Source organism: Artibeus jamaicensis, unplaced genomic scaffold (genome assembly GCF_021234435.1).
Source record: "Artibeus jamaicensis isolate MK-2021 breed Jamaican fruit bat unplaced genomic scaffold, CSHL_Jam_final contig_233, whole genome shotgun sequence".
Classification (NCBI taxonomy): Eukaryota; Metazoa; Chordata; class Mammalia; order Chiroptera; family Phyllostomidae; genus Artibeus; species Artibeus jamaicensis.
Window position 1 is genome coordinate 23,165,774 of NW_026521486.1, and position 20,089 is coordinate 23,185,862.

The 20,089-nt window shown below is 37.2% G+C and overlaps 1 protein-coding gene across 3 annotated transcripts; it reads right to left on the minus strand.

The window, feature by feature from the left end:
* Positions 1-4,013: 4,013 nt before the first annotated feature.
* On the minus strand, positions 4,014-20,025 carry CLECL1P (C-type lectin-like domain family 1). Of its 3 annotated transcripts, XM_037167893.2 has the most exons (6): positions 19,520-20,018; positions 16,651-16,737; positions 11,973-12,071; positions 7,137-7,306; positions 4,949-5,061; positions 4,014-4,340 (listed from the first exon to the last, which is right to left on the minus strand). In XM_037167893.2, exons 1-6 carry the CDS (start codon positions 19,599-19,601, stop codon positions 4,208-4,210), a joined length of 684 nt encoding a protein of 227 aa, XP_037023788.2. In that variant the 5' UTR covers positions 19,602-20,018; the 3' UTR covers positions 4,014-4,207. The 3 variants fall into 3 exon arrangements, with proteins under 3 accessions (XP_037023788.2, XP_037023790.2, XP_037023789.2); XM_037167895.2 differs by lacking the exon at positions 11,973-12,071 and having other exon boundaries at positions 19,520-20,025; XM_037167894.2 differs by lacking the exon at positions 16,651-16,737.
* Between the last annotated feature and the right edge of the window lie 64 nt (positions 20,026-20,089).

Here is a 20,089-nt window from a genome sequence, read left to right on the forward strand (position 1 = left end):
ACCTAGCATGACTTAAGAATTTCCAGAGCCCCAGTACAGAGGATAAAAGGGATTTGGTAAAGTCAAGGATATGGGAAAATGTGAATCCTGCCAGGACTGCCAGGCCCTCCCGTCCCTATTCTGCTCTTGGCTGGAGTGTGCATCCTCTGTCTCCTACAGCCACCTGGGCAAGCTTTCTCTTAAATGCAAGTAACCCTTAAAGGCAAGTAACCCTTGCAAGATCACTGCTATAGCAATGGTAGAAGCTGAGATACTGTGCCAGGAACTTAATGAGGGCTTTCTTCTTTTTTTGTCCTCTTTGGCCCCACAACTGGCATTCCCTCTCTCAGCAAATACTCAATAGATCTAGCTACTGACCGCACTTAGCCCTCTCTAGTTCTGGTGTTTTTTGTCACCTTCTCATCCTGAACACTCTATGGAGGCACTTCTTTCTTCAATGGTCGCTGTCTCAGCTCCCCTGTCTTCTCCTTCACTAACTTCTGCCTTCTCATTCTGGTATAACTTCACATTGAGTTCTGCTCCCTCAAAGCTTCTTTCACTCTCATCATTGGCTTTCTCTCTGCCCCCAGGTGTTAGTCACCTAGTTATTAACCAGCAACATTCTCATGGATCAGTTTTCTTGTGTCCCACCAATGGTCTTGTATCCTCTGTCTTCAGAGTCTTCTCAACCACTGGGTTCTACTAATTCCTCATGTACTCTTTGTTCATATTTGTGATTGACTTTCTCATCTTTGTAACCAGGGTCTTCTCTGCCACTAATCTTAGCTCCCCTCACCTTCCCTCTGGCTTACCATATCACCGTTTCTCTCTGTCACCAGAGTCCTTTCTGTGACTAGATTTCATGTTCTTATAGGACTTTTTTCTGTATTCATCATTTTTCCATTTCCTCTCTTTCCTCAGCACACATATAGACATGAGCTACTATTCCTAAAAGAGACCTCACTTTTCTTCTGGACTCTTACCTCCCCACCTGCCGCATCTGTTCTCAGGATGTTATCGTCTCACCAAACGTAGTCCTCTCTGTTGATATTACTGATTCATTTGCCTTTTATCTAATACCACCAATCTCTCCACTCCATCATCCTCAGACTTCACTTATCCCTGATTCTGGCTTTAAGAGGGCATCACAACTTGATGGACGGTATTCCAGAGAGTTTATCTTCAGATATCTCCTATTGATTGCTCTCTAATTTCCCAATAATTTTGTGATTGCCTATTTCAACCATTTTCTGGTGGTTGGTGTGTGGCAAAGACTTGCCCTATCTCTCTTGCTCAAACCATTCTCTTCATACTTCAGAGAGCTCTCCCTGGGAAGATTTTACAGCTAAACATGTGGATGCTAGTAACTTCTATCTCCTCAGGACTATAGTCCAAGCCCTTCTGAATATACACGTCAAAAATGGATTTCTGACCTTGACAGGAGAAAGAAAATATGAAAAGATCACTTTCAAAATATCTGTGGCAAGACTATGAAGCATATTCTTTCAAATCCACCCTAGGAGCACATGAGCAGGAAACAATACCCCCACACCCTTCTGTGAACTAAATGTGTACTATGTACCTTTGCAGCCGTCAGCTGCGTCTGAATCCCAAGACCTTTGCAGACCACTTGCAGCATAAAATAGGTACCTCTTGTACCTATTTGCTCTGCAATGCAAGTCCTTGGTGATTATTGTCCCTGGAACTATTTCTGTGTTTTCAAGTAGTTTAGTTTGGAAACTAGTATACTAAATATTCATAGAGATTTATAAACATGCCTGTGTGCCCCCAAATGAAAAACTATTTTTTGCTGAGGTGCAGTGCCAATATACCATGGTATAAATGCTTTACCTATCAGTGTATGTATAATGTCCACATCAACATGTATAAGGTGGTATGTCATGCTATGCTATGAAGTTCAAGAAAACCTGTAGGAATACAATCACCATGAAAAGATTAGCATACATGTCACAAAAGTGTTTGTTTCTAAGCACTTATTTATAAGCACTTATTCAGATTAACTCCTTTGGTATTTGTAGGATTCTCATTTGATATAAGTCACAGAAGCAGACACTTTGTTTCTCCTTTGTCACTAAATGTCTTACTAATTAGTTCTCCTTTGTCTGCTTTTGAACCCCATCTCCCAAGCCACCTATCAGCATTTTACTCCTATGCTTTCTTATAGAGAGCTTAATACAACAAATAATTTTATCTTTGTGATTGATTATGTGGCAGATACTTCAAAGGCACTGAAAATATAAAAAACCTAAAATAGAAAAGATAGTGAGGCCTTATGTAATTTACAGTCAAGTGAGGGTGGAGAACATTAAATATTTGCTCAAAGACTGATGTAAGACCAACAATGTGGCAAGTGCTGGGGAAGGGACTATGCTGCTGAGAAATCTGACCTTGCCATGGAGCTCAGTGAAGTGTTCTTACAGTGTGAGCCAGGGGACAAATAAAGTTTGGAAGTTAACTTGATGGAGAAGAGAGGAGAGAGAAGGGCCGTCTAGGGAACCTGTGCCAAAGCGATGTGGTGAAATAGCATATAAGTCCCTAAAATTAGTCTCTGTGACAGTGGCACTGAGGGTCGGGGTATGTTTGGGGAAGGAAAGGAAATAAGTAGGCGGGACTAGACCCGACAGAGGAATTTCTAAGCCACGTTATAGACCTTGGTGTTATCCTAAGAAAGACACTGAAGTGTTTCTTAAAAAGGAAGGTTTTATTGTGTGTGTATGTGTGTGTATGGATATACGTATATATATAAAATTTTATTTTAAAATGTTACTTATGTTTCATGGCAGAGGATGATGGAGATAGGGTAAGGCTAAACAAGAAGACCTTGCTATTGCCGTTATTTAGTATTTTAGTGCCCTCGTATTGAGACCATAAAAGTGGTGATGGAGAGAAGGGAGCAGATGGAGAGCGATTCAGAACAAAGATGACACTTGGTGATGTGAGGGGGGGAGGGCAGCCTCCAGGCGTGTGTGAGAGAGCGGGTGGTGACAAGATGACGGTGGGTTGGCCACCGTTTTCTTGCAGGGCATGCCACCTGTTAAAACACGGTCAACTGGAAGATGACGCCTTTTGTGAAGAAAGTTAATGAGTTATTTTTTTTTAAGGCCAACGTTTTTATTTCTGTTCTTCCCATGAGTGAATGGGTAACTGTTTGACCACTTTCAAATTTCCACCATTGAAACTGTTGTAATAGGAGTTTATTTTCTTTTTTTTCTCATTTTTTTATTTAGTTATTTTTTAAGTACAGTTTTTTGTCTATTTCTCCCATCCAAGCCCACCCCCCCCCGTACCGCACTCCCCACCTCCCCCCCACCCCCCAGCCCTCCTCCCTGCGTCCCTCACATTTGTTCCCCCAAATCCCTCCCCCCTTCCCTCTTAAATTTCCTTCCCTCTCCCCTCTGGTCACTGTCCCCTTGTTCTCTATTTCAGTGTCTTTATTTTTATTCTGCTTGCTTGTTTATTTTATTGTTTAGCTTCCTGTTAAAGGTGAGATCATATGGTATTTGTCTTTCAACACCTGGCTTATTTCACTCAGCATAATGCTTTCCAGTTCCATCCATGTTGTTGCAAAGGGTAGGAGCTCCTTCTTTCTCTCTGCTGCATAGAATTCCATTGTGTAAGTGTACCACAGTTTTTTGATCCATTCATTTACTGATGGGCACCTAGGTTGTTTCCAACTCTTGGCTATTGTAAATTGTGCTGCTATGAACATTGTGCTGCAAATGAGTTATTTTTTATATGTTGAGCTTGAACTGCCTTTGAGATTTTAGTTTTGACATGTTAAATAGACAGTATGGTATATGGGAATGGCACCCTGGGCTGCTATGTAAATTTGATACACATTACTGCACACGTGGTGATTGAAACTGAGAGTGTAAGAGATTAGCTTGGGATATTGTAGAGGGAAGGTGTAGAGAACATAAAGGCTAAAGTTCCAAAATACAGGCTAAATGAGACTAATGGTTGAATAACTGCATTGCTAATTCAGATGGAAAAAAATGTACTCAGCATAAGTGTTCATTTTACATAACATTTTTTCCAGCAGCCTTCCCACACTATAGAGAGATAGTGCTATAGTGACAAGAGCCATACACGAACACATTCTTGCACATACAGAGCCCTCGAGGATATAAGTAATACTCTGTCTGGACTATCCTTTGTCATGAGTTCAAACTTCATGTGTTTTTCAGCCAGAGAAATGGAGACTGATTTACTGCTGAGTGGATGACAACTGACAAATCCATTGCTCACGGTCTTCACATTTTTTCCCAATTATGTTAACACGAGACACCTGGGCACATTTCATGCTCCGAGTCCATGGTGTGCTTTCTTCTATTGAAAATCTGTATAAAGAAAGCAGTTATCTTTACATCAGCCTGGAAAATATGCATATATCCAGAGACTAAGAGGAACTCAGAAAATATTTTCTAATTATTGAATAAAACTATGATCATCAAAACAACTTAAACAAGACACAATATGAAAGGTAAAGTAATTCTTCCACCTTCAGTTTTATTTCTTAAAACCTCTCTCCAGAGAAGTTAACAGTTAATAAATCTTAGTTTAAAATGCATATGGATAAGGTTAAAATGTTACCTTTGATTTTTTTAAATTAAAAATTATTGAACACCATAGGAAATAAACAGAAATTTATATTTGTGAACTAAATTGGTACTCTCATACGAGATTTTACGATAGCCAATTTCTTCTTTAGATAAAAAATAAAATAAAAGTTTGCAAATCCTATTTCACATGTAAACTTTCTGAGTGAATGAAGTGAAATTTGTTTTCTTTCTCAATTTTCTGTGTGGAGCATTTTATGTGAATATTTACCAGGTTATAAAAATTGGGAAATTAATACTTGTTCACTCAGTTCAAGTCCAACAATATCAGATGACCCCTTCTTATCACACAGGGAGTCACAGAAAAGCTAAAAATACAATAAACTTACAGACGGGGGTCAAACGAGCTGTTGTCTACCCAGGTCCATAGTTTTTCTTTGGTTGGAATACTCAAGCCAATCCAATAATAGTCTGAATGACTTAGGTGCAGCCATAGGAAACTCTAAATGGAACAGGAAATGTTTTATGAAACAACTGACTAATTCTTATTGATATAAGAAAGGCATTTCAAGTGCACTTTATATGTACTTGGAGTTGTACCAGAAGATGGAAATGAGCAGATGAATAAGACACTTTGTGTTTTCTTAGAATCACCATAGAAGGATAAACTACTGCAATGCAACGCAATGACTGCTCAAGCAAAATTACATACAATAGTAGTAGGTCCTAAGGCTGTGGACTCAGCCTGCTTAGTTTGAGTCCTAGGTCTCCTATCTACTGTGGTGCCTCTTAGCACAGTTATTCAATCTTTTTACTTCTGTTTTTTCCAGTCTCTAAAACTCAGACTGTAATAGTTACTATCTCAAAGAAGTATTATGTTTTATTGCATAATATTATGAAACACAGCCTGGTACACAATAAATAATCATTACATAAATGCTAGTGAGTATTATTAAAAACAGGTATGAAATAAGTATAGAAGCAAGAGAATACACAGAAAAAATTAAAGAAAGCAGTATCTGACCTAATGTTGTACATGTTGTTTATAGTTTTTTTAATATCTCTTATTTCTAGAGAAATATAAACCCTGAGCCAAAGTACACGACCAAACATAACAAGGGCTGTATTTCCTGGGTTCCTTTTTGGCTCAGTGTGACAATGTGACTAACCTTATTTCTGACTAATGAAAAGAAACGTGATACTGAAATTAGAATTAAGACATTATAGGGCATGGCCATACTCTTTTATTCATCATTTCCTTCTTTCTTTAAGGACACATGGGTGTTCTAGATGGACTCATAATTATTTTGGGGGGTCATTTTATCTTTAACTTATTTGAAAGCTGGAAAAGTATTTGTCTGAAAATTATTTCGTTTCTTGGAGTAATTATTCTTCTGTAATATATATTTTATCTGACTTTTACTTGTCTATTTTTGGAGAGATTTGGAAATATCTATGCATAAGTTCTATGCTGACTCCTATTTGACTTTCACTTATCCTTAAAGGGAACAATTACATCTAATCCATTCACTTGCTAATGAATATTGTGAAGAGGTATAACCTGTACTGGAAAAAAAGTTTCCATTAAAACATGCTGTTTCAGTCTACTGTTCTCCAAAAATCTGGTTTGCTGTTTGACCAGGAGACATGTCTTTTTGCTTTTCAGTATTCTTCCTTTTAATTGTGAGCAGCCAATAGATGAGGTTCTTAGTAAAGTCTTAGTAAATTGTACAATTTCTCTATGCAATGATTCACTGTTAGTTCATTACAGAGCCTGCTTCTCCTTTCTTGTCTTAAAAGTGACCTCTAGGAGAAGAAAACAGTTTCAGTTCTTAATCCATCCTTATTTGGTTCATACTATCTGACATAGAGTCTCACAGTTTGGTATTTGGGGTTATACTGGTTACCGTGAAGAGAGCTCATTTCTATTTTTGTTGTTCTTGTGTAGCTTTCCACTCTCAGACGTTTCCACAGCTGCCCTGTTGTGAATCACACAGAAGGCTGCTGTTGCTTTCCCAGGACTGTGAAGCATTCATTGGGTTTTCAGAAACAGCCTTTGTCATAGTTGTAATTCCAGCACACCAGTACTCATGCGGAGAATCCTTATTTGATGTTTGCCCATGAACACCTATATTGATCTTATTAAGTAGAAGATTTAGTGTTCAATCTCATGTAGCAAAGTTTCCATTTAAATTAAGTGAGAGTTAGCAAAATATTAGTTCTCCTCAAGGAAGAACAAAGTCTTAATGTGAAGTACTGTGCTTTTTCCCGATATTGTCCTTAATTCTAACAACCTTTGTGAGCGCTCTAACAGACATGGGAGGTGAGATATTTTATCTTACATTTCAAGGTGGGATATGATAAGCATGTGATTTAGTTGTATAATATAAATGAATTCTTTCTATTCTTTTCAAAAAGAGGCCTAAAATAATTGTAGAGGTCAATGATTCATTCAACCAATATTTTGTAGTGAATAGCAATGGGGAGTAAAAAAATGATAGAAACTTTCAAATTTGTAGCACCAGGAATACATCGTGATCATGAGGGATGCTGTAATCTCTAAGTTCTGTATCTCACCATATCAATGAAGTCCCGAATCACCATGAGCTGTGAATTTTTCATGATGCAGTCATTTCTACTTTCAATCCAAGATTTCTTATGGGTATCAACCCAGTAGCATTTCCCCTCATGTAGCTTCCAGTCTTTGTTGGGGCATGGTTTGTGAGCAGTAGGAGGGTTGGAAGAAACTGGGAGAAGCAAAGGGTAAGTGATTAGGAGAAACTTGGAACCATACCCCTAACATTGTATGATCATACCAAGTTGCAATTTTATTGGTAATTTAGTATTTATTGCAATATTACATGATTAAAGCCTCTAAAATTTGTTAAATAATGGTTCAAGTTTTTTTTTTTGACAAAAGTATGTGCTTTTCTCAGGGTGGATTTGGAAAAAATAAAAATTAACAGGCTTGCAACCATGTGTATAGTCATTCATTCATTATTTATTTACTCATTTAATTTATTCTCTTAGAAATATATCATGTTTTCTAAGAGCTAAACAATACACAAAACACTAGCATGGGACAATAAATACCACCTCCAAGACACAGGGTGATAAAATTTTACAGAAAAATTAGAAATTAGGGATTTTAATTAGTCGTCCACCCATGGACCAGATATTTTGGGAGCTATGTATCACACTAAAATAATTTTTCTTGAGAAAAATAGGTCACACCTAAAATTTAGTTTAATCCTCCTGTACACAAAAGGGTCTTGACATTCAAAAATGCACTGATAGTTAACAGATAGTTCTAATTTATAACATTTGCCAGTAGGCTTAGATGACAATACACAATAACCTAAATATACCAATAATTTATTGTCCTGTCAAATAAATATTCTTTGAAAACTCACACATACACACAAACACACTATGATTTGAAGCCGTTGAAGAGTGAGAAAAGTAGGCGGATTTTGGAGGGTTGCTGACACTTGAAAGGTGTGGCAAGGACCCCTGGGTGAAATCAATGGGAGGGAGCACTGAATGTGGGGGGGAGGGCAGGGGAGAGAAATGGGGGGGGGAATGAGGACAACTCTAATTGGACAACAATAAAAAAGAGAAAGGTATAGAATGGTAAAAGTTACTCATTTTCACAACTTTTAGCCTAGAGATATTAACATTGGTAATGTGTGGAATGGGTAAAATTTTAATAGTTAACCTGCATTGTTTCTAACCTGAATAGCCAAAGAACAGAGTTTGGGGCAACCACAGATACTAAAAATGATAAGTGAATCCCATAAAAGAGAAAACATAGGGTGTGTGCACCAACTTCTGTATGTAAGCTTTTCCTAAGTCCCTGCATGTGAAAACTAGGTTACTGCTAAGGATAAAAAAACTAAATTGAGATCTGAGCTGCTGCCTAAAAGACAGAAATTTAATATTGAGTCCAACTACACATACCTGCTAAAAAAGAAAAGTCAACTCTTTTTTGGAGAAATATATCAGAATCCATAGATTTTTAACATAAATTTCACAATGTGAGAGTACTCTCTCAAAACATTTGCCATAAGGAAAAACAGGAAAATATGGCGAATTCTAAAAAGAAAGGGAATTAATGCAGTCTGGTGGGAAAATGATGCAGAAGTTACGATGATCAGACAAGTATTTTAAAGCAGCTGTGATAACATGCTCACACCCAGGATGTGAAAAACATGTGTTTTCAATGAATCAAAAGATAGGATACTTCAGCTAAGAAATATAGAATATAAAAACTAAATAAAATGTAGAATTGAGGGTCCCATGGACAAAGACAATGGGGGAGAGGATTACAGGTGGGGGTGGGGAGGGCAGGGGAGAAAAATGGGGCGAAGGGGGACAACTGGAGTTGAACAGCAATAAAAAAAGAGAAATGTAATATATGATACAAAAACTGAGCCAAGTGAAGAAAGGGCAAATGAAGGGCACCAGCAAGAGGAAGGTCTAGAAGCAACCTGGCATGTTCAGGCAGGGCAGGCACGGGCGCGTGGGAGGAGAGGAACGGCAAGGGGAGCTACAGGAGGAGAGTGGGGGCCAGGTCTGGGAACCCTAGTCTTTTCCCCATAGGAGGTGGTGGCCCAGATATTTCAGGCCCAGATATTTCTGTTGGCAGGGATGTGTGGACATAATCACATTTTTGGAAAATTGCTTTGGGTACACTTTGAGGAGTATGAACAAACCGGTAGTGGCAACGAGACCAGATGGGGAAGCAACATTTGCACGGAAGCCTACGTTTCCCTAGTAAGCCCTAATGTTTGATGCAAATACAACTTTTGACTGTGTAATATGCCTCATAAATAAAGCTAAACATATTTTACTTGAAATCAATTAAAGCTGCAATTGACTATTTTGGAATAAAAACTTCATTGGGTAGGCTTAAAAGCAAAGAATTAATGAAAAAATCTGGTTAGTAAACTTAAAATAGTCTAATATGAAAAACAGACAAAAATCGTTGTAAAACTATTTTTACAGAATCTCAAAGATTTGCAGGACAATATAAAATATCTAACATTAAAGATAAAAATTAAAGTCTTAGAACCAGAAGAGAGTGAAAATAATGGATTCCATATTTTTAATATTAGATACTTTGACTAGATAATTTGAAGCTGTGCTTTTCAACCATTTTTGTTTAAAAGAATATAAAAATGTATTTCTAAAGTATCACCAGATTAATAAATAACAATCTGTTTATAGTCTACCAATTAACCACTGGGATCTTTGTAGCTCAAAGACCTTAAGGCATGCAAATGTGTTTGGGCACAGTATTAGGAAAACTCCTCTTTGAAGATACTTTTACTGCAAGATAATTAGAACCTAAACAAATTAGGTAAAAAATGTTGCTTAGCTTGGGAGAAAGAAGAAAAGTTGCTAAAAAGAACCATTTATCTAGACGTGAAATGGGGAACAATGACTGTGTAAATGAATTCAAAGGCAAGATTCCCTCAAAGTCTATGCCTTATATCAGTGCTAGGGTTGTAAGACAAGCCTTGGACTTACTGAAAGGTGATGCAGTGAGTTTATGAGGCTCTTTCATTAGTCTAGGGTCTTCACATGGGCCATAAGTCATCCAAATCATTAGCTCCCCATTGCAGAGGAAAATGCAAATAATCTTTGCAAAAAGTATCTTTTATTTTTCTCTTAAAAATCCAACAACTGAGATTAATCAAAGTTTTAAAAAAAATCAAATACTTTAGGAACAAGGAACATAGTAGTAGGAAGTATAAACAGCAGATTTGGTCACTAAGGACTTTAGATATTTAATAATCAGATCTGACACATAGGTAATTATCAGATATGTCAGATGGTTACAATAATTTGTTTTGGCCTTTCAAAGTGTCACGCACATGAACTATGAACTGCCAACACAATCATGAGATATCTTATAGTGCTTGATTCTTCAACCCAGTTAGATCATCTGACCACAGCGATGAAGCTGCCAGACAATATGACATCAGGAACTAAATTAATCATATTGAGGAAAACAATGGAAGCTTGCGCAAGAACTAACCAATCAGCTTTATCCTCGAACCCTAAATCCTAATCCTCGATCTCTGACTTTAAAAACCTTTGATTAAAAACCATCAAATGGTTGGTAGGAGAGGGGGGAAGTTTACAAACAGATTTGAAAATAAATCTTTAGGTTTGAAAGCTAGTCCTTGAAACTAGACTTAATGAGTCAGCAGCTTAGAAACAGGAAGAGAGAATTTGTGAACTACACTCTGAAAACATTGCCAAGAATTCACAACAATGAGGACAAAAATACAGGGTAAAGAGAAATGGAGGGTAGAAAACAAAGGTCTATTACTGCAAATCTAGTGTATGTCCTAGAAAGAACAGAGTGAAGGTAGACAAAGAATTAGGAGTCATGGCTGAACAGATCCATTGTTTACTTTAAGTTGATTTTATTGTTTAATTAAGATCAAACAAATTTAGACTTGGTATTCTTTCCTGTTGAATTGAAACTAGAAGTCTAGGAGAGGTGACATATATCTATAACAACAGAATGAGGACTAGAAAATGGGTTTCACAGAATTTAAAGCTAGTCTTTTGATGGCTGCTGGTACCATTTGTATTATAGGCACTGAGTTCAATAAAGTGTGTTGCTTTGGAGATAATGTTCCAAATACTTGTCTTTATAGTTATGCCAGTTAAAACACTCTTAACTAGTATGGATGTTGTATCAGATACTATTTAGAATTTGTCTGAGCAGGCTTGGAAACCTCAAAATCCATTTGAAAGTTTTAATGAATTTTCAGAATCTGAATGGACTCTATAACATAGACTAGTAAGTCTTTCTAATAAAACTATATCTGAATGCTCAAAGGAAGAAAGATATATGGTGTTTTTATACAGAATTAAAACTTAAATTGAAGGACTTAAAAAAGTATAAAAGAAACAACTGGAAAAAGGAAATGAAAAGGCCAAATAATTATTTTTATAAAAGTATGAAAATACATTCATATAAGAGGAAAATAGAAAGACCAATATAAGATTATCATTTGCAATTTGTTTTTCATGTAATAACATTAGGAAGTTGACAAAAAACTGCCTGGTCTGATAATAAATTTTAAGAACAAAAATATTTTGAACACATTTGCACTTGTGTATGTTCCAACAGAAATTAAAAAAGAATAAAATGCAATTATTTCAGTGAAATACCTTTACATTCATTTAAAACTCATTATTTAAACTCACTTTTTCATTTGCCTTGGATCTTGGAACATTTTTATCATAGACTATAATGGGCCCATGAAAAGCAATGATCTAAACCATCCTTTTGTAGGGGTAGAATCTCCCTATGCAGATATACTCAAGTAAAACTGATACTACAGTTCATGCTTGGTTACTCAGGAATTAAGCCAAACAAAATAATGTTACCTATTGAGGTGATTGTTCCAGATTTATTTTTCCCATTACAGTATGCCTCTTTTGATTCATTATCCACTTCAGTATGTCTTGCAGATTTGTACTGGATAACTAATGAAAGAAAAACAAAATTTTCTAATCAAATGCAAAGCACAAAACCACTGAACTGTAGTGCCAATGAAATTTTCATTTATGGGGAAATTCCGCAGTAAGCTAAATGATTGGAAGTTAAGTAGGAGAGGATCCAAGGTTGCAGTGGGGTATGTAGATGTTATATTCCCCTCCTCTCAGGGCCAAATTGGAATTACGACTAAAATGTAGAACAATCAAGCTGAATAACCAACAGAAAACTTGCCGATCAGAAGTCTTATAACCAAAGATTTACAGAAGAAGCCACATCTACACTGGTAGGAATGGTGGAGATATGAAAAGGATGGCTCCATTTTTTAAGCACCAGCTGAGGTTCAGGAGGGATATGGTATCTCAGCTGCAAAGTTTCCTGTGAGAAGTTGAGGTCTCAACCCCATTCAAAGATACACAGCTCAGAGCACTACAGCCAGCAAGAGACACCACCACATAACATCTGGTTGTAAAAGTAAGTGGGAATTTTGTTTGCCAGGAAAAGATAGGAGTCTGCTAGAGACACAGTTACACTCTTAAAGAGCTTATGCACGAAATCTCCTTCACAAACACTCACCCTGAGCTCTGGTGGAGGGGGTGTGGAGTGGACTAGATTGTGTGAAGAGAGACTGGGGTCTGTGGTTTTGGGGAGATTGCTGAAGGAACAGCCACCAGGAATGCTGTGCTGATTGCCTCTCCCATTCCACAGAAGCCAACTGTCTTGGGTGGAGCATCCCTCTCTTTATAGCATCAGCCTGAAGGGATGCAATAACCTCACTATTTGAACTCCCTGTTGACTCACCTTGCAGAGCTTACACCCTGCTGGGGAGTCAGCTGCCTTGGCTGGGGTATAGAGATCTGGGCAAACATAAGAGGTGTCAGTGACTGGTTGGTGTGGCTCTGGGGCAGGGACCATTACCCACCACTTTCGCATTAACCTGACTGGTGCCTCTTCCCTCACAAAAGATCCACTAGCCTCACCTTCCTGGCCCCTGGTGGCGCTACCCTCTTGATTCCTGGTGGCCCCATGCTGCCAAAGTCTGGGCAGAATCCAGGACGATCTGAGTTGTGTGGCTCTGGGGCAGGGACAAATTCACCCATCTTCCAACAGCTTGACTGGCACTTTCCCCCTCTTAGGAGATCCACTAGCACAATCCTTCCAACTCCCAGTGACTCTGCCTGATGAGCTAGGCCTCACAGCAGAATCTTGGACAGACTGAGTTGTGTGGCTCTAGGACAGGGACTACTTTTCCCTTGCAGACCCAACCGGTGCAAAGCTATCACTTCATGCAGCCAATTCTTGGTCTTTTGGGGCCTGGTAAACTCTGCTGGCCTCACCTGGAAGAATCCCTGAACCCCTGCCCCATCACAAGGTCTGTGGGCACCCAAGGTCTGCATGGTAGCTAGATTTGTTATATTCTGTGACATTTGCTGAGTGCCCTCAGGCCCAGCAGCAGCACTGAGTTTGAAGTCAGTCTGATGAACACCGCTCGCCCCTACCTGGCAACTCACTGAGAACATACCTTAGGCAGTTTGAGTACCGCCAGAGGCTCTTGCAGTGACTGGGCCTTAAAGGGAGCCAGCAGGTGGAGGCAGGCAGAAGCAGATCGTGGGGTGCTTTGGGACTTTTGCTGACCTGCCTCCCAGGCCTAGGTAGGGATGGTAAAAACTGGCCTTGGTGTGCAGCTGGGTACTTCCCACACACACCGAAGCTCAGCAAAGACAGCCATGTATAATTGGAATCATATCAGGCATCTTCTCTCACAATAATGATGTGAAACTACAAATCAACAACAAGAAAACCACCTAAAAAAGCACACAAAGACATATAGGCTAAATCATGTGTTACTAAACAATGAGTGGGTTAACAATAAAATCAAGAAAGAAATAAAAAGATAACTTGAAACAAATGAAAAGGAGAACAAAACAACCCAAAATCTATGCAAAACCGCAAAAGTTGTCCTGAAAGGGAAATTCATAGGGCTATCTCAAAAAAGGAGAACAATTTCAAATAAACATCTAACATTACACTTAAAAAAACTAGAAAAAGAACAACAAAGTCCAATGTGAGTAGAAGAAAGGAGATAATAAAAAATCAACCCTGGCTGGTGTAGCTCAGTGGATTGAGCACAGGCCTGCGAACCAGAGGATCGCAGTTCAATTCCCAGTCAGGGCATATTTCTGGGTTGCAGACCAGTTCCCTGCAGGCCATTTCCCAGCAGGGGATGCATGAAAGGCAACCATACATTGATGTTTCTCTCCCTCTCTCCTTCCCCTCTAAAGATAAATAAATAAATAAATAAAATATTAAAAAAAATCAAAGCAAAACTAAAGGAAATAGAGTTTAAAAACACAAAAGATTAATGAAACCAAGAGATGGTTCCTTGAAAAGATAAACAAGACTGATGAACCTTTAAACAACCTCAACAAGAAAAAAAGAGAAAGGACTCAAATTTAAAAAATCAGAAATGAAAGAGAAGTAACAACTGACATCAAAGAAAAACAAAGAATTGTAAGAAAATATTACAGTCAACTATGTGCCAACAAATTGGACAATCTGATCAAATGGGTAAATTCCTAGAAACACGCAATCCTCTAAAACTGAATCTGGAAAAATCAGAAAATCTGAATAGGCACAGTATAAATAATTGAATTAGTAACAAAAAATCCCCCAAACCTCCCAACAAACAAAAGTCCTGTTCTGAAAGGGAAAATTGAACCTATGCATGCCAAAAAAAGAAAGAAAGAAAGAAAGAAAGAAAGAAAGAAAGAAAGAAAGAAAGAAAGAAAGAAAGAAAAGAAACTGCATTACCTTCTTACACCATCCACAAGAATAAACTTAAAATGAATTAAAGACTTAAATGTTAGACTCCACCCCCCCAAAAAAAAACCCCAAAACAAAAAAACTAGAAGAAAACATAGGCAGTAAAATCTCAGATATTTCTTATAATAATATTTTTTTCTTATATGCCTCCTTAGGTAAGGGAAACAAAAGAAAAAATAAATAATACTACATAAAACTGCACATTTTTTGCACAACAAAGGAAGCCATAAACAAAATGAAAAGACAACTTCCTGAATGGGAGAACATATTCTCTAAATAATACATTTGATAAGGGGTTAAAATCCAAAATTTATAAAGAACTTAATACAACTCAACACATACTCAAAACACAAGCAATCCAGTGAAAAAGGGAGCAAAGGACCTAAATAGACACTTCTCTATAGAATTCATACAGATGGCCAAAGACATATGAAAAGACACTAAACATCACTAATTATCAGAGAAATACAAATTAAAACCACCATAAGTTATCATCTCACACTTGCCAGAATGGCTACCATCAAGAAATCAATAGGCAAGTGTTGGCGAGGGTGTGGAGAAAGGGTACCCTTGTGCACTATTTGTAGGAATGCAGATTGGTGTGGCCAGTGTGGAATTTACTAAAAATTTTAAGAACGAAACTGCCTTCTGACCCAGAGGCTCCACTTCTAGGAATATATCTGAAGAAACTTGAATCACTAATTCGAAAGAATATATGTATCCTATGTTCATTGCAGCGTTACTTATAATAACCAAGGTTTGGAAGCAGCTCAAGTACTTAGCACTAAAGGAGTAGACAAAAGAACTGTGGTGCATTTCCACAATTGAAGACTACTCAGCCATATAAAAGAAGGAAATCTTACCTTTGAGACAGCATGGATGGACCTGGGGAACATTATACTAAGTGAAATAAGCCAGTTAGGGAAAAATAAATACTATATGGTTTCACTTATATGTGGGATCTAATGAACAAAATAAATTTACAAATGAAGTAGAAACAGACTCATAGATATAGAAAACAGAGTGACAGCTGTTAGAAGAGAGGGTTTGGGGACCTGAGGAAAAAAGGTGAGGGGACTAAGAAAAAAAATCTCAAAAACAAAGACAACAGTATGGTGATTACCAGGATACAAGGGGATGAGGGGGGTGAGAGAGGGTAAGGGGGCATGAATGGTGATGAAAGGAGACGTGACTTTGGGTGGTGAACACGCAATGCATTAAACAGAAGATGTATTATAGAATTGCACACTTGAAATCTCATTGTAGTAACTGATGCCACCCTGACAAATTCAATATTTTTAAAAGCTTTTTGGATTGATGAATTTAAAACTAACTTCTTGCCTATAGATATAAGATTGATAATGTTCAAGAGTAGTTAATATGAATAAACTTACACATAAATATAGTTTCTATTTCATTTGCTTTTATCTGCATATAGTTTTAAAAAAAGGTTGTGCATAGCCCACTATCAAAGCGCACTGGGAAATTAATTATGTGATCATGTTTATTAAATACATATAAATGTAATCCTGATATCTCATTTCTTTATCAATGAAATAAATATATATATTATATCACATGCTGAAGTTCTGTGGCACATGTCCAAATGTAATTGTGTTTCAAATTCATACTTTTTGTGAAGTTTACTTTACTGTTTATGAATCTCTAGAACAACAAACACGATTACAACAGGTCACTGTAGAATAATACCTTGGGGATAAATGAATGGTATTGTCAGTTACTTACCAAAAATGCTGAGCATAATTATTATTACAAGGAGGACAATAATCATTGTACATCCAATTTTCAGAAGAATTCTATGATGGTGAGACTCTGCAAAATTGGACAGATTTCACTAGTAAGCTCTGTAGATAATGATAGTGATAGATAGGAAAGGGCTGAATAAACCCAGTCAGTTATGTTTCTCCTGAATTACTTTGAAATAGATAGGCCCGGCTTCCTTCTAAACACACACACACACACACACACACACACACACACACACACACACACACCCCATAACTGTTTTTTTTTTAGTTTGTGAAAAGGGGGGGCCAATAAATTCAAATCTCTAATCCATAATAATTACAATATATCAATCCCACTATATATGTGATATTAATACACATATACATACAATACTCTGAGATAGTACTAAAATAACTGATTTTAAAATATAGCCAATTATAAAATCATGTGTCAAGGCTGATTAACCTGAATGCTTATATAGTGGAATATTTTTATAGAGTGCTCAGTTCTATAAGGTGTTCGATATACCATTATTATTAAGTAAAACATCTTCAGTAAGAATACACTAATTTTTAAAATGTAAAGAAGTCCATGTAAGTTCATTTACCAGGCAAAACAATGCAGACTGGGCCAGTCACAGCAAACGCAGGAAAAGCGAGGTCCTGTTTCTACACCGGTCTCCAACATGAAGAACTGAGGTTATAGACCTCAACGCTTACAAAGTAAAACTTTGGATTTGATGAAAGGACTGACATAAGAGATATTAGGTCCTTTTTAGACCTCCGAGGTAAGATTTAAGAAAAACGTGAATGTCTGAATCTTATCCTGGAAAATTCTCATTACAATATCTCCTGATATTCCTCACTGATATTTTCTTTCTTTTTCACTGATATTCTGCTAATCTTCATGGTGACATCCCTTTTGGTTTTCTATGTTGGAGAACCAATGAACCTATAGTATTTATTGAGTACCTAATGAATCTCATGAATTTATGTATCCATTTATACATTCGTTCAGTTAATAAGCATCTTTTGAGTACCTTCTGTGTACCTACTGCTGTGTGAGGGGTTGGAAATACGAAGGTTAAGAGATTGGGGAGATGGTTTCAACATTTCCTTGATCAAATATGGTCATTTTAAGGGGCAAAACAGCCAGAGCAAAATAAGTGAAACGTAAGACGTTAGAAGAGGAACACCAGGGACAATTGTATAGGGCTTTGTAGGACATGAAAATATTGTATTTCAAATAATTCCCCCCTCTCTAATGATATGATGATAAGAACAAAAGTGGCATGTAACTAACAGAGATATGCAGCGGAAGGTATTTGCCTTCTGGTCATAAGCATGATCGTGGGCAAGTAGTTTCATTTTCATGTTTTCTCATGTTTAATGTTAGAAGATTGGACTAGATAGCATTCAAGATATTTTCCCCACATTTCTAAATCAGGAATGAAGTAAAATCCTATCCCTAAACCAGAAGGAGATCAAACCTTAGAATGCAGAAACAAAAATGCTGGTTTTGTTGATTGAACTGAGTGAAATAACCTCTAGAAAATTGGACTGACTGTAGGAGATTGTCTTAGGGTTGCAAGAATAAGAATGCAATCCTAGCTCATGTTGGTTTTCAAATTAAATTCCATCATCTCATAGAAAATGAAAACACCTAGTCTAGGGAGAAAAGAAAGCAAATAAGCAACTATTGGGCAGGTTAGAGAGGTAATGTTTAAAGATAGGAAGCGATGTGCTTCTGCTACTAAAGAAACACACATCAAATTCACTTGACAACTGCAGGCTTAAGAATGTCAAATAAAGATGCGTTCTTTGGAAATACAAAAAAAAGCAAAACATCCTTTCACAAGGGGAAGCACAATGAAAAGAACTTAAAATATTTAAACATTTTATAGGAACCTTATAATATAAAAAAATTCTTACTCTAGGAGAGAATATAAATTCAACATGGACATTTCCCTAGTGCTTCAGAGAATAAATACACACTGGATTTGAAAATATATCACTTTTGAGGTGTTTTGTGATTAAGGTATAATGTTATCTTTAGCCAGCAATTTTCAACCAGCGTGCTGTAAGAATTTTTAAAACATACACTAACTGACTGTTTACTCAGGGGCACTGGCCTCTTTTCCCTTAGATTGTCAAATAAAAAAAATGACAGCAGTCGACACAGCAACAGCTACCTGGTGTCAATGAATCAAAATTATACCTGTTTTCCTGTCATGTTGGCAAAAATATGTATTTTTTGGTGTGCAAAAAAACCTGCAGAAGGTTAGTAGTTAGTTTATGTGTACCATGAAATGAAAAAGGTTAAAAATCACTATTTTTAGCTATAGGCTTGTCTCTTCATATTTCAAAAGTATTCCAATACTCAAATAGTCATTAATTCTAAACTCTAAGAAATAAAATACTAACATTTCATGTCTCTTTAATTTGGCTTCATATTTTATCCTATCAAGATGCAATTTCTAAAGGAGTAAATAAAAATGGGAGTAGTTGCAGGAGATACTTTCCTCGCTGTAAATGAATTAGTGTGTTCACAGGTCAATTTGAGTCGAGGTGAGTGAAGCTGGAGAGAGAAAGGGGTCATGAGCACAGCTGCCACTGTCTGAGCCTAAATCTTCACCATGAGGACTATAAAGAGAGAGGCCATGAAAACCAAAAGCAAAGTTCTACGTATTAAAATTAAAGTTACAATTTATATTATGAACATTTTGTTTCATTAAATCTTACACTCAATAACTTTTACTTTTAACCCAATCTTCTATTTCCAGTAAGACAAACATAGACACAGGACAGGAATAAACAAGATTAAAAGTAAAATATTAATTTTAAAAATAGTCCTAAAGTCAACTTACCAGGTCTTGGAACTGGAGATGAATGTCCTAAATGTGAAGCTCTAATAGTTTGGAGATCAGCATAGACTATATCTCCAGACATGGCTTATATTAAAAAGGGGAGGCTGCCCTGCTGAAGGCGGTCTCATAGTTCTGCAAACAAACTTCTATTAAGTAGACTGAGACGGATGAGTTCCTTCCACTCCCCCAGGTGTTGTGGATTTCCTCTGTGAATAAAAGACGTAAGCAATCTGTTCAGTCTTATAAATCAAGAGAATTTTTAAACACTTGCATGATATAAAAAAATATCCCTGCAGTAGTTTCTTGCTCTTCCATTACTTTTCTGCCTAAATTTGGAATACTGTGATGATATTGCAGAACTTTCTTCTATAAATGCTTCCGCTTTTAGTTCAGATGTATGCTTTGGCAGAAACTCTGTGACTTTCCAGTAGAATAGCAATTTGGGAGGAACGAGGAGAAAGAGGGGTTTTATTAGTGACTGTATCTCTGAGGCTTCTGCGGGAGCAGGCGAGGCAGCAGGGATGGCCGGGCAGATGCTGCAGGTCTGCACTGTCGTTCAGGTTTGAGGAC